The sequence below is a fragment of the Rhodnius prolixus genome, unplaced genomic scaffold (assembly GCF_049639745.1).
Source record: "Rhodnius prolixus isolate KJV_2025 unplaced genomic scaffold, Rpr scaffold_11, whole genome shotgun sequence".
In the NCBI taxonomy this organism is placed as follows: domain Eukaryota; kingdom Metazoa; phylum Arthropoda; class Insecta; order Hemiptera; family Reduviidae; genus Rhodnius; species Rhodnius prolixus.
The window spans coordinates 320,293-335,292 of record NW_027411625.1 but is presented as its reverse complement, the minus strand read 5'-3'; the positions used below and the strand labels follow the sequence as shown (position 1 = coordinate 335,292).

The 15,000-nt window shown below is 33.9% G+C and overlaps 1 protein-coding gene, 1 long non-coding RNA gene and 1 other non-coding gene across 3 annotated transcripts in view; 2 read left to right on the top strand and 1 right to left on the bottom strand.

Moving 5' to 3' along the window:
- Nucleotides 1–1,686: 1,686 nt before the first annotated feature.
- Nucleotides 1,687–15,000, bottom strand: part of LOC141459330 (probable 3-hydroxyisobutyrate dehydrogenase, mitochondrial) — a 15,184-nt gene continuing 1,870 nt past the window's right edge. The window contains exons 2-6 of the mRNA XM_074138291.1: nt 13,688–13,767; nt 7,839–8,011; nt 7,551–7,672; nt 3,431–3,768; nt 1,687–1,929 (exon numbers count right to left, since the gene is read on the bottom strand). Coding sequence (XP_073994392.1) covers nt 1,744–1,929; nt 3,431–3,768; nt 7,551–7,672; nt 7,839–8,011; nt 13,688–13,767 — 899 coding nt within the window. The 3' untranslated portion in view covers nt 1,687–1,743. The remainder of the gene's footprint in view (nt 1,930–3,430; nt 3,769–7,550; nt 7,673–7,838; nt 8,012–13,687; nt 13,768–15,000) is intronic.
- The window catches only part of LOC141459331 (uncharacterized), a 21,608-nt gene continuing 17,340 nt past the window's right edge, over nt 10,733–15,000 (top strand). Inside the window, exon 1 of the long non-coding RNA XR_012461443.1 lies at nt 10,733–11,106. This is a non-coding gene — a long non-coding RNA (uncharacterized lncRNA). The remainder of the gene's footprint in view (nt 11,107–15,000) is intronic.
- Nucleotides 11,876–11,977, top strand: LOC141459595 (U6 spliceosomal RNA). Its single transcript, XR_012461523.1, has one exon. It is a non-coding gene; the product is annotated as a U6 spliceosomal RNA (small nuclear RNA).

Here is a 15,000-nt window from a genome sequence, read left to right as displayed (position 1 = left end):
GTTCCAAAGGTTTCATAGCGCAAACGTTCGATTGCAACGCAATCGAACAACAGGTGAGAGGCCGTTTCCTCCTCTTCCTGACATAATCTGCACAATGGTTCCGAGCTAATAAGCCCCACCTTGTGCAGATGCTTCCTGAACCTACCGTGCCCCGTGAATAGGCCTGTAATCAAAGTAATCTGATTTCTACCCAAACAAGGGTCTCTTTGGTTCATTGCTTACACTGCCAAGGCATCATGGTCTTGCTGTGTTTAACTCCAGGACACATCACCCAGTTCTTTTCGTGCTCCCTCCAGATCCAATCTCTGAGAGCCGCACGAACCGAACCCCTGGTGATCCCCAGGACAGGCTCCGGACCGATGAAAGGAGTGTTAGCTCCATTTCTGGCCAGATGATCAGCTTTTTCATTCCCTTCAATACCCACATGACCCGGCACCCATTCCAACCGAACTTTGTTGTGCCGCGCCAGTAGTTCTAGGGCCTTCCTGCATTCCCAAAACAGGGAAGAGGTCATTCTAAAGGATTCAAGAGCCTTCAGTGCAGCCTGGCTGTCCGAAAAGATACGAATCTCCCTATTTCTAGGTTCCATCCGCAGGTTTTCCTCAGCACATATTTAAATAGCAAAAACCTAGGCCTGGAAGACTGTGGCGTATCTCCCAAGAGATCTCTCAATGAGTACCTCGGGATTAACCCCATACACTCCAGACCCAGTTCCACAGTCCATCTTGGAGCCATCGGTAAACCAAATGCCTCCCTTCCGGTACTGGTCCGTCCAGTTCACCCTCCATTCAGTCCTCGGTTTAATACACACCTGAAAAGGAGTCTCGAAACTGTATTTAGGACAGATACTGTCCCCTGCCATGTCAATAACCGGCCCAGGGTCGACCTTATCTGAAATACTCATATGGCCAATGTAGGAGCTGATACGCCTCCATTGCCCATTGCTCGCCATTATTACATATTATTACCATAGATTACACTAAAACATAGTTAAATTCATTACTGACCTATTCATAAATAAAAAAAATCTGTTTTTAATCACTCAAACGATGTTCACTTTCTACATTCTCAAAAATGTTACTACCATTAATTCTTCATATTTTCAGCACACTCAAAATTTTATTAATTCATTTAATTTTCGTTAATCTTATAAACGTGATTAATTAGTGCATTTAGACTTAAACTTATCTGTATACAATAACCTAAACTCCCTCTCCACCAACAGTTTTCTTCATTTAATCGAATTTTCCGAGAAAAATGTTTCAATTAAAGGTTACCTTAGCAGATCTATATTTACGCATTAAATGTGTCCTGTTTTAGAAAACTCGTTTGAGCTGTATTTCAGAAAATCTCAAAAAAGTAGAATAACTAACTAGCAAAGAGACAGTTATGTTATCACAAACCCGAACTGTATTTATGGGTCTCTATTAGAATAAGAAAACCTCAATTTATATCGTGAAAACTGCAGTAAAAGAAAGTTGATAGAGTTTCACACCATATTTGTGTTGCATACGCAATGGGGCTGAGTAGTGTTTCACTAAGTTTTTTCCGTTTATCATCAAAAATAATTTCATTAGAAATTATTCCCGAACTAGATTTTTCGGTAACATAGTACTCGCCATCATCGCAAGATAAGCAATAAAAAGATTTGGACATGTTACAAATGAAAAAAAGAAAGAATTAAAATTAACATTTCAGTAATAAAAATATATTTATATAAATGTTATACAATAAAATATTCAATCATTTCGTTCTTTTAGATACATAATTATAAATTACTGAAAAATCTTTTTCATTTAAGCCACTCTTACACATAGCATCATACATTTCGAAAGTTTTTTTTCCAATTTCTAAAGCTAAGCCAAGATTTTTTCCAGCTTTATTTGCTATTCCTAGATCTTTTAGTATCATCTGAGCTGCAAATCCAGCCTGTAACAGTTAATTGATAAATTATTGAAAAAATATAATAACAGACGTAAAGAGTGGGTCTGGTTCTTATAAGTGGAGTCCAAGAACTATAAATAAAAGAAAACCTTTTTTTAAAAAATGAATGGAGGATGCTACTCTCCTAATCATTTGACAACCCTCTTTCTCTCCAACCGCTTTTAATTTTATTTTCTCATGGCCTCCAGAAAATTTTGATCAATTCTTGTATTTTTCTTGTGCCTCTCTAACATCTAAGTTCATTGTCGCCTATAGTTTACTCAGTGCCTTCTTCCGGAAGTGTTTTCTCGCTACAGACAACACTGGATTTAAACCAGCAACCACCGGCTTATTACGTCCACCTCTTTACCATTTTTTTAAGTTGATCCCTAGTAAGAAAGATCAGATTATACCTAATAAATGGGACTAGTCAAATAAATTATCGTTTTTATGAATTTGAAGTAATACTTTATTTTAAAAAAGTAGAATTTTTTTTCATGGGATACAGCTTTAATATTAGCAATAAACTTGTAATTTTTTGATTAAAAAAATTTCCGTACAAAAACTTCTTTTTTCACTCGACCCATAACTACTGTAATTTTTTTTTTTAAACCTCTGAATTTTTATATAAAATATTGAGTCAGATAAGCCAATATGGTACGAATAAGCGAGAGAAGCTCCGAAAGTTAAAATCAAGTTCTCTACAACAAAGCGTCGAAAATAAAATCTACCGGGAGTAATATTGGATGAACTAAAAAGGGAATATGACTAATTCTGAATTCCTCAAAAAATTTCTACAACAGTCCTAAGGCCTCAAGAAATTTCAATAAAGAAGTTAGTTAGGTATTCTTGATCAAGAAGTTCGATAGTGTCTTAAACAGTCACAATTTCAAATCATCATCCAAAGTGAAGTTTCTATTACAGCAAGATAACATCATGCATCTGTAATGAAATGAGTAAAAACATGAATGCTATAAATGATAAGAGACTGCGGGATACAAGTTTCAGAATGAGAGATTAGAATAGACTTGGCCAATCTAGGCACCCTATCCATACAAGAGCTATGAATTTACATTTTCTAGATCAATTTTGTCTTTTTATTTATCTACCCTGCTAACAATTTCGGTCTCACATTAATCAGAATGTATTATAAATTAAAATAAACAGAAAACCTATTTTTCATTTTTTTCCCTTAAAATACCCCTTTAGCGCTCTGCTGTTCATACAGTGATAGAGCAGCCTTGCTGGACTAATTCAGTTTAAACTAATGAACTTTACTGCCAGCCTCCGGTCTTGATTTCCATCCACCATTCCTGTGACTGTCGGTTCATCAATGCTTTGACAGCTGCATTAAGATTCTTTTTTACTGGTTAATATACTGAAGCGCATAATAACATTTGACCATGATGAGATTCCAGATTCATTAAATGCAACACATTAAAAGCGCAACCATTCGTTTCTTTACTCATTTATTCCCTTTATATAGAATATATATTTAAAAGAATACCTTGTATTCATGAGAACTTGGAACAATAGGCAAAATACCAGGAACTGGATTATATTTTGATGATGACCAACACTGTCCAGAACTTGCATTTATTACTTCTGTCAATACTTTTGGATCCAATCCTAATGCCACACCAATAGCCAATGCTTCACAAAGACCAGCCATAGTGACGCCCAATATGAGATTGTTGCAAACTTTAGCAACTTGACCGGAACCAATGCCTCCACAATGATACAATGTTGTTCCCATCGCTTTTAGCACTGGTTCAGCACGGTTCATTACTTTCGTATCACCGCCAACCATAAATGTCAGTGTGCCACTTTCAGCAGCCAATATACCTTGAAAAAAATAATAATAATAATAATAATAATAATATATAAATATATACAAAAATATTATAAATAAATAAATATTATAAATTAAACAAATAATATAAATACAAGCATCCTTTACCGCCTTAATGGTGTAAGGCTATACTAAATACAAATAGCAAAATTGAACAAACAAAAATTCACTTTTCATTCTACATAAGGTAGATACACTGTACGATGACAGAATTAGTAAATGCTAGTGATTTCCAATCATACAAGTTCTTAATCCCTTTGCATAGTTGATCTAATTTATAGAGATGCATAGCTAAAAGGCGTATATGAAGTTTAAATAATACGCTGGAGCCATTTCAGAGAAAATTTCGAAAAAACTATCATGAAGAGGTACTTCTGGAACCTAAAAAAATTTCTTAATATATGTAACAGAAATTAAAAATTACAGACATGACCAGGCTTATACAGACAAGCATATACATATGTACAAAAAAAAACAGGCATAGCTTGCTTCGTACGGATTTAGAGAGGAAAGACCGTTTAGAAGAATCTAGTGTTAAACCCATGGCTTTCAAGTACTTCAATTATTTACAAACCTGCATGAAACTTACTTTCATAAAACTTTTTATAAAAGAGCATCAAAAGTCTCAGAAGAGGGACAAAGGATCACCAATTTCGTCACAATTTAAATATGATCTCAACTTTATATAAGAAATCGTCTAAAAGGAAAGCTGCTTAAGTGTAAAATGTGGTATAAAAAGCCCACAATTTACAGATAAAACGATCTAAAATAAATAGACACATAAAGAGTTAAAAAGAATATCCTTGAAGTGCGTAACTGGAAAAGTTATTCCTACTTTTCAGACGGGCGAACTCCAGTTACCATATTAAGTGTTAGTAGCGCATACATTACTACTAACTTTTGCAAACTCATATGCTCAGCAGCTATTCATGTGTTTCAAACTAGAGACCTCCCACTTAATAATCCACACTCATAAACACTACACCTAACCGTCCCAAAATAGCCCAGTCTACAAATGGTGTGTACAAGAAGGTAGTGGTAACAACTCTAAACTACTATGATAGTTTTGGTTTTCGACCGTTGTTTATTGATGATTTTGGGAGTCTTGAGGTGCGGCCAATCAATAAATTCGAACATAAATTTTGTTTCATTTCACTAACGTTCCGGTAAATCTATTACCATCTTCAGGGTAGTGTAAAATTTGTGGAGTTACCCTTTAAGCTACATCATCATAACTATTGCTGGGAGGTACTAATTATCGTCTCTTGATGTGTATGATTTAATTAAAAGTTTCAGTTGGTAAGTAACTAGGGACCTTAGCTAACCAGCAATACACAAAATAAGAAGCACAACTAGTCCTGGTGTCGGATTGTCATTAGAAAGCTAGGAAATGGTACAGCACTATCTAAGTCAGATGCCCGTTTGGTCGCTCAACTTGGGTTAGGCTTAGGGTACGTTCACAACGGAGCTGTGAGCGTAGATGATAGCAGAGATGATAACTGATAGAGTAAAATATAATCGCTGATTAGTGTGCACAACGGAGCTGTGATACATGCAACATGACGAGTAGAGAAGAAGAGTTTTTATGTTCAGCAGCAACGAAATGGTATATTTTAAAAAAAAAAGATGTAGAAAATATCATGTACATCCCATAAATAAAAAAACGAAGTACTTTGGGTGAATTTCACCATTTATATAAGGAACTTAGAAATTACCCGGATCGTTTTTTTGAATATGTGAGGATGGGTCCACCCACATTTGACTAAATTTTAGAAAAAAAAAATTAAGAAAACGTAGGAAAAATTGTCATGGAAATCCTATAACTATAGAAGAAAAACTAGTGATTACTCTTAGGTAAGTAATGGTTTGATTGAAAAAAAAACAACAAATAAATACATATGAAAATAAATGTAAGCACGATTTAAAAAACAAAATATTGTTTAAAAATAAATAATAAAATAATAACCAAAAATAATGAGTAAAGTCAGCACTAAATAATTTTTCTACGTCCATTTTGAAGCTCCGATACTGGAGTTCAGCTAGCAGAAAAATGAAAAATTCAATTCTATCATCTATACTCGTTTATACCAGCGCGTATGAGACACTAGTCGAAGCTTCGTTGTGCACGCTCACATAAGAATGTACTAGGTTATTCTATAAGCGCTGATGCATCACTGCTATCATCTCCGCTATCATCTATGCTCACAGCTCCGTTGGGAACGTACCCTAAGTGATGGACTTCAAATCAATCAAGAACCAACACGCTCAAAATGTCCAATTCTTTCAATTTTTATTGATTTTGTTAAGCAAATCTACTAAGTTATTCATACATTTAATATTAAGAATACAATTTTTCTTAGTTACTTGCAGTCAATATTGATTCGTATTAGCCAACGAATTATTAAACAAATGTGCTCAGTTTCAGTTTCAATTTGAATTTCCTTTTGTCCGTTTGTGGAAATTTCAAAGTTAAAATATTCATCAGCTTTAAAAATTATTTCAAAAATCTATGGTTTTTTTCCTTTGCGTTTTTGTTTCGCCAAAATAATTTTTACTTTCTCATACACCACTACTACTTTAAGAAGAGAAGGAATTGTAATCGTGCAGATTTTCGATATTGAGTTTTCACTGGCTAAATCCGTTTTGAGGTCCTCTGGGTCAGGAACAGCAATTTTAACAAAAAGATCTGTGTGTATGCAAGTGTATGTTCCATCGTAAATAAAAAACAAAAATCGCAGAAAGTTCAAAATTAATATTTAGCATAGGTTCCAACAGAGGGTAGCATTATAAGATTTTGTTCAAAATAGGAGAAGTGGACGAATAACTTTACTGATAGGCTATTTCGATTTTTTTTACTAAATCGAAAATAGCTTCTCCGATTGGTCTTTAAATTTGTGATAATTGTACCTATTTCGAGCTATAACTTTTACCTGAAACATTTTTTAATGAAAATTCGATTAATTCGCACTTAATGTTATGTATAATATTTAATTGGTATGTTTTATATATATGTATGTATACATGCTCGTGTCCAAAATTAACAAAACAAAAATTGATCCAAAATAAATTATTAATTTTTTACCTGAGAAAATTTAAATTGTTAAATTAACCAAGTGTGCGATTTTTCAACTAATTTGTGAGTCTTTAAATATCAGTGCGCGCAATATGGGAAATTTTAAGAACAAGTACGCGCGTTACCGGTACGCATCGGTTGAATCTCATCATTGGTTCATTTATTTGAAAGGGTATAACATGAAGTAATAGCTGCCTTAATAGAATGCAGGCAAACTTTGTAAGCTGTTTGTGAAGTGGGCTCGTAGTGTAATTAGTTTTATCACAAAAATATGTCTCAGTCGTCCTCAGGAGACTAAACGTATTATATAAAGTTGATTTCGGACATTTTTGTGACCACAAGATTTGTCCTAATAAAAGTAAAGAAATAACGGTTTATAGGCAATTATAAAGTATTAAAACGCAACCAAAAGGTTAATAACAACAAGCTCTCCTCTCAGGAATAGTACCTTAGTCTGGTGCTGATATTTATTCATACCATTTTACTCAAAGTAAATATGCATTACTAAGAAGTCTTTAACTCTGTCATTCTAGTGTACACATCATTTTACCGTACATTGTTGGAGAATTTAAAAAAAAAAAAAAAAAAAAAAAAAAAAAAAAAAAAAAAAAAAAAAAAAAACTACCTGTGCAGAAGTTGAAAAAATCATTAATAACAAATGTCTTAATAGAGTTTTATTATACAGTTTAAACATTAGCAAACCTCCTGATACTGGTGCATCAATGAAAGAAACGCCCACTTCTTTAAATTTAGCCTCTAAATCTTGTGCGACTGTGTGCTCAACAGTGCTGCTATCTATGACCAGAGAACGAGGCTTAAAGGAACTAAAATTAAAAAAAAAAAATGTGAGGTAGTAACTCACACATCTAGCTATTAACAATCCAATTGATAAATTTTGAAATAACAGTGTATTTTACAGCAAGGCCAATGAGCTAGCAAACACGCCATACAAACCAATGTTTTACAGAACTAAAATAGAAAAGTACTTACGAAATGACTTGAGGTGTGTACAATGACATAACATCTGCTCCAGTGGGAATCATAGTTATTACACAGTCGACGCTGCTTACTAATTTTCTGGGATCATCAGCGCACTTTGCTCCTTCTTTTTCAAATTGAGTTAAACTTTCCTTACTCTTATCATATACAGTTACATCAAATCCCTTTAAAAAGATGTTATTTGTTAAGTTTTATTATTAGGGAATCATTTACAATAATAACCATCTAAATCATCAATCACTATATTCAAAATAAACTGAACTGTTAAAATGTAAAAATTACAGATTAATTACGAGTGAAATTACATTTGCTCTAATACCAAGGCTCGCATTGCCTGGGGACAAACACAGCAAGAGGGTTATGCCCTTGTTGTGCAAACAAAGTACTAAAGTGGCTCTAGGTTTGGGCAGGAATCAGATCACTCTGATTACAGGCCTATTCACAGGGCACGGAAGGTTCAGAAAGCACCTGCACAGCATAGGGCTTATTAGCTCGGAACCATTGTGCAGATTGTGCCAGGAGGAGGAGGAAACGGCCTCTCACCTGTTGTTCGATTGCGTTGCAATTGAGAGACTATGCTAAGACATCTTTGGAACTAAAGAGGCAAAAGGAGATAATATCGCAGAAGGAACTAGTAGGGAAAGCTCTCGACCTTTTTAGAAGGGGAGGTTTCACCTATTAGACTTAAGGGGAAGGCACAATAAGCCTCTTGTGGCTGCGGTGCCGTGGGGACAGGGTCCCGCCCCGTCATTTTAAAATCTAAAATCTAAAGGCTCGCATTAGCTTCAGAAAACCAATCATAATGCTCCTAAGTCAATATATTCATTTGTACCCCACTTCTATAGAAACGTGACTCTACAACTGAAAGCATGAACTGGACATAGTTTTGCCATAGTAATCTTATTCCAGCGGAAACACATCCCGTAACACTTAACAAATAAGTTTCTTTTAATTTCGCCATCTCAACACACATAGTAAGCAGTTTGCATCAGTCTCCTGTCTACCAGCGATAAATTGTGTAGGTGCTCTTAATCCGCTTGAAAAACAACCTACCATCATTATCTTCTACGACCAACCATTAACTAGTTCCGATTCAGAAACTGCCTTTACATTGAGGTAACCACGTTGTAGTTACTTCCATCAACTCTCTTTAGCTGATGGTAACATTGCCCGAGAGTTTTTCATCAAGGCCTTTTTTTCAAGTACCTACTTATTAGTTATTCTTTTCCTACAATTCCACTCACCACGATTTGTTTCGACCCGCGGATTTTGGTTTGTTCCTTTTTTTTCGCAGAAAAAATAGAACTTCACCGAAGTTAAAATTGTAGAACCCATGATGAAGCTTACCTCCCACATTCTACTGATGTGACAGTCAACCAGCGGTATTTATATTGTTATGTCACACCCAACAACAATATGGAAGAATCTTTCATAAATGTGTAGATAATTCTCCATGGTTTTGCCTACTATTTTGCTTCGTTAGTTCATGTTGCCAGTTTCATTATTGCTCTTAGGTCTTCAAGTATTTGGTCTTTTCTTCTTTAATTTGCGTGCAGTATTTGTTCACAGCTCCTTGAAATTCTTTCCAAGTTACAGTCTCTCCAGAACTCTAAATTACCCGAAATAAATTTCTTAGGGAAGGGAAGAGATGCGGTTAGCGTATTGAATTCCCACGCGGAGGTCCCGGGTTCGAATCCAGCTGCTGGCCACTAGATTTTCTCTTCCTAAGAGCTTCTTACAGCTCACTGTCCGGTGATGGACAGTGTTGTCTGTAACGAGAGAACACAGTCCGGTGTCCGGCAGTGCTCAGAAAAAAGCTTCGGGCGCCAATAACCTCAGATTTTGATGCACTTTAAATCATTTAAAAAAATAAATAAATACTGTTGTTCGATAAATAAATAAATAAATAAATAAATTTCTTCGCTTTGCTATAAACTTTCCTCGCTACACCCACATTTCCTCCAACATGAATTACTTTAAAGTGCTTTAGTATGGACGCTACACTGCAGGAGTTTAGTGTCATTTCTCTTCTACTAGTAAATCTCTTGGACATAAAATTTAGAAGCGTTCAACCTTACAGTTCGATTTCGCATACCCTATAGTATTTAATATTGATGTAAAGATGAGTTTCATACACTGTAAAGGAAGCATTTGAGTAATTTTTACTAGTAATAGAAGATTTTTATCTAATTTGATTTTCCAAATGTTGGACCACGATTCCAGAGGTAAAAGATAATTCTGTAAATTAAGTAAGTAATATCACTGGATTTTTTTTATGGGAAAATTTTTAATTTATATACGCAACTAGACTAAAGAGAGTACATTGAAGACAGGGTGGCTTAAATAAGGCAAATCTATATATTGTGGATGCCGACTAATGTTTATACAAACAATTTGTTTTGATTTAAAATCTTTTATGAAAACGAAAAACGAAGTGTAAAATGAAAAATAATTTTGAGGATTCCGAGAATGCTAGAGGCGGCTGCGCCTTTGCGCGAAGTTTTACACAAACACAGCAGTAAAACGCATTAAGTGTAATAAGTTTTTTAAATCTTTACAGTGCTATATTCATCTGTAATACAGTAAACGAAAATCTGTTTCTATAGTTATTATATTTAGCACTTGAGTATTGGCAAAACGACCTCCTGCGAAGAGAAGGTAGACCAAATAGTAGTTAAATAAATAAACTGTACAAATTAAAAATTAAAGATAATAGGATTACTTCCTTATCTTTATCTATTTTTCAAAACTATCTGACTGATAGTATTGTTTAAAATTAGTACTGATTAGATAAAATGAAAGGATTGCTTTCAAAAATATTTTTTTCTAATACATCTACCTTGAACTTAAGATAAGTGGAGATATGGTATTTGTTTATTCATTTTTAAAGAGGCAATTTTGTCAGTTCATTGTTAAATCATGGACAGAAAACAGTCGTATTTACTTCTTTAACCGTGATAATGCTGTTTATTTTGATGTCAAAAAGACCTGCGAAAATTTCCTTGGTTTGCCGTGGCTACTATTTACATCAATAAAAGGTCTTTTTTTCGAACTAATCCCGATTTAGGATCTCTCTGTTAAACGACGTCGCGAAGTGGTCTTTAAAGCACCAACAGAGGAAATCCTTTTGTAGCACTCTTTCTTTCATCCATCTCGACGATAGTGAAGAATGATTAGAAATTTGGAGCACTAGTGAACCACAGTTTCTCTATTTAACTAACGGAATTCCGCATAATTATAAAGTGTCACGAAATAAAGTGTAAGTGACCTAGTTTTTTTTTTTATAAATCAATAGTATAAATCAATATGAATTTTTATGATCAATAATTAAAAAAAATAATAATAATAATTAGGGATTTTCACTTATTTAAGAGAAATACATGGGAGTAAATAAACTGAAAATTGTTACACGTGGTAGGGTCCTTATATGCTGAATAATTAGTTGAACTTTCTCCGTTATAGAATGCTTTTATTCTTTAATGCATGTTATTCGCATTATTAATTCTCCAGTATAGTATGCTTTCATTCATCAATGCATGTTTTTCGCATTATTAATTCTCCAGTATAGTATGCTTTCATTCATTAATGCATGTTTTTCGTATTATTAATTCTTCTGAGGTTCCAAAGGTTCGTTAATGTATTTTCCTTTCACTAACAAAAGTCTCTAGCACAATACTACTGATTGTGTGAGAGAAGTAACTATGTGTATGCATGGAGAAATCTAATGCGAACACTAACAAGATATTATCTGATTTATAAATATGTTTCATATTTTGAATTTTTACAACTATTAGTTGGCTTCACAATTATATAAGATCACTGCAAAACGTGACGTCCCCAGCTCTCCCTAGAACCTCTTAAAATCAATATTCTCTAGTAACAGTTTCAAACAAAATTGTAAGGTCTACACATACGTGAACCTACTATACAAAGTTCAAAGAAAACCGTTATTGCTTTCATCTAGACAAAATCCAATAAATATTTCATGACACAGAGAGAAAAAGAAATTGTGAACACTAAATACTAATGTAAAGAAACTTATCAGTATTTTTTTTGGAACGAAATAGAGAAGATTAGCGTGGTCCCTGCGCAAGGATGACACTCAAAATAGTGGGACATCCCACATCTTTAAAGCGCCACGGTAGCCGAGCAGTTAGAGACGAGTTCTGCCAAGCTAGTATGTGTTATGGTACTGGGTACGTTCCGGGCCTAGGCTTTGGATTTTATTTAATGTTTAGTATGAGAACTATGAAAGATATTGGGCTGCCAGACCGAAAATGGCTTAACGCCTTTGTCGTGGGATAAGGAAAAAAAAAAAGTAAGAGAACTTGGAAGTAAAGTATGTTTCGCTCCGTCCATGATACTTAATTGGAAGTTGGTCGTAAAGCCCGCCTGAAAAAATAGGCATTACTTTATTTATTTTACTTTTATCAGTAATGCTTGAAATTTTGGTCGTGAAAAGCGATTTTAATAGAATTTCCGCGGGAAAGAGACATTTGGGCTTCTGTCAAAGGCATTATTTCTGGAAAATCTACCTATTTACCGCCTTTATATCATCAGTTATACATGAATCTTGTTAATTGAATATGTCGCTGACAAAATACTGTTGATGTTTAACCAACTCGATATTCGAGCAACTTTTTCAATTCACAGGATTTAATATTAAATTGACCGTACATAGGTGGTAAACATGCAGAAATGGTACCTCTGATAAAAGCCCAAATGTCTCTTTCCCACAGAAATTCTATTAAAATCACTGCTCACGAACAAAATTACAATCAATACTAGTAAACTCCTTTGCATTAGTATTTTAAAGTAATACTTAATTTAAGGAGTTCAACTCGATTGACATTCGCTGAAAACTGCAAAAAAATATTATTCAGAAAAATTCGCACTTACGAAAATACAGTTTTCCTAGACAAATATTTGAAATACAAATTATAGATAAACATGTACGCAAATTTAAAGATAGTCGTAGGAGTTATTTTCGAGAAAACCTCCAAACTGAAAAATCCTATCCTAGAATTCTGGCATTCCGAATGACCAATATTGTCAAAAACAGTTACAGTTTAATTAGAACTATCTAATTGTAACACAACCTCAAGTCGTGATATTCATGCATAATCTATTTTCGAGGAGAGAACATTGTAAGATGAAATTTAATTTTGGGGCACTGTATTTTGATTTTTCTGACAGATGAAACCTGCCGACAGGATAAGTAGTATAAGATTGGTTGAAAAAATTAGGAATTTAAACGAAACAAAAAATAATACGTAGACTAAATAAATAAACTGCAAGGAAAAAGGGGTTAATTTCATTGAAAAATTATTACAATATTTTTTTTTAAGTGCGTCAATATTTGAGAGATCAGTGGCGCCCTAGAAAAAATATCCATTCTCTTCATTACATGACCACAGCTAGTAGTCCTGAACACTCTCATCTCCTAAAATTCGGTCGATACTCCCAGATAATTAGTGAATAAGATTAACACAGTGAAAAAAAAGACAATGTCAAGAAGATAGAAAGATAAAAAATAGCTAATTATAAACTGTTTGTATACAAACAACTGTTTGTGTTGCTAATGAATATAATTAGATTAAAATTTAAGGCCACATGAGATAACTCATATTAACACACTCGTATTTATAAGCTTAGACAACATTTGAAAAAAAACAATTCATTTTTCTTTTTAAAACAATAAGAATGTTGGACTAATATCAGCTGAACTGTTATCAGAATCAATTTTAAACAAATCAGTCCTTCAAACTTATTTAAATGAATTTGCTCTTATGTTCAAAATTACATAATCAATTTAAGTGAAATAACTATAAAATTTTTACCTTTTTTATGAGATTTTTGCACATTCTAAAACCCATATTGCCCAAACCGACGAAACCAATACTAGAAATTTTTTGATTTGCTAGAAAAAAAATAAAAATCAAATAAATAAAAGAAATAAAATAAAAACTTAACATAATTTGGTTTCAAATCTCACGACTACTTGACGCAATACTCAGTTATCTAATTTTCTTTAAAAAAATTTAATTTATCAGCATGAATCTGCATTTTTTTTTTGCTTTTTCCCAACTCAACCTCTCTCTCACAAACACTTGAATCTTGAATTTTAGTTCGTAGTTTTTACATACTAGTTATTTATGCTTTACTGAATGTTTCTTATTAGGTACCACTCTTACTTTCGGTTTATGACTGTACCTCTAACGACAGGATCTATGCTAATTAAAAAATGCTAGAGAATCTATAAATTTAGACAATTTTGTCACTTCTTATCCAGTTAAGCGCGGAATTTAATTTTAAAAACCTCCGACAGTGTGCGGAATTAAAATCAGACAATAACGTGTATACACGTCGAACGTAGGGCAAAAACAACTAAAAGTTTACAACGTCATAATAGTCACTGCAAGCCCTTTTTCTGCAATCTCTGGGGGCTTGAGATTACAGAGCATTCTGTGCTCATTCAAAAATCTTGCGTATGCATTGCTCTAGTTAACTAGAGGGGCGCAAGAGCTTTTACAAGGAAGAAAAGAGCTTTGAATTCTGTGCAAAATGAAATCATGCTCTACTGAGGTCTGAACCTCTCTATCTAAGGTAAAAACAGCATTACACAAGGGTAGAGAGCTTCTATTTGTGTGCGTAATTCCCAATCTCTAATGCGGAGACCAAACATGTACCAACCACTTATCATTTGGCTGGCTCCCACCACCTCCCTCCGTATAAATACTCGGCAGTTCTATTGGTAAGATAAAGGAAACATCCCGCCAAATAATATTTTTATTGTATTTTATTAAAATTTCGAGTTTTTATCGTTAATGGCAATTTTATATTTTTCACAATGAGTATACGCGTCGAACGCACCGTAACAGAGATTTGGTTTGACGTGTATAAACGTCAAACGCGCTTAACTGGTTAAAAAAAGGACCAAAACACCGCTTTTAAAATGAAAAAAAGCAGAGAGGAAAACTCAGTTTTTATATGGCCTACCAAACTGAGCCACAAGATTTAGTAAAATGATAGCGTTAGCCTTAGAAGTGTGATGATTCGCACAGGGCGACTACACCTATAAGTAGGCTTACCATAATTACGAAGAGCCAAACCGGGACGCAAAATTATTAAGAACTGAAAACACATTAATAAA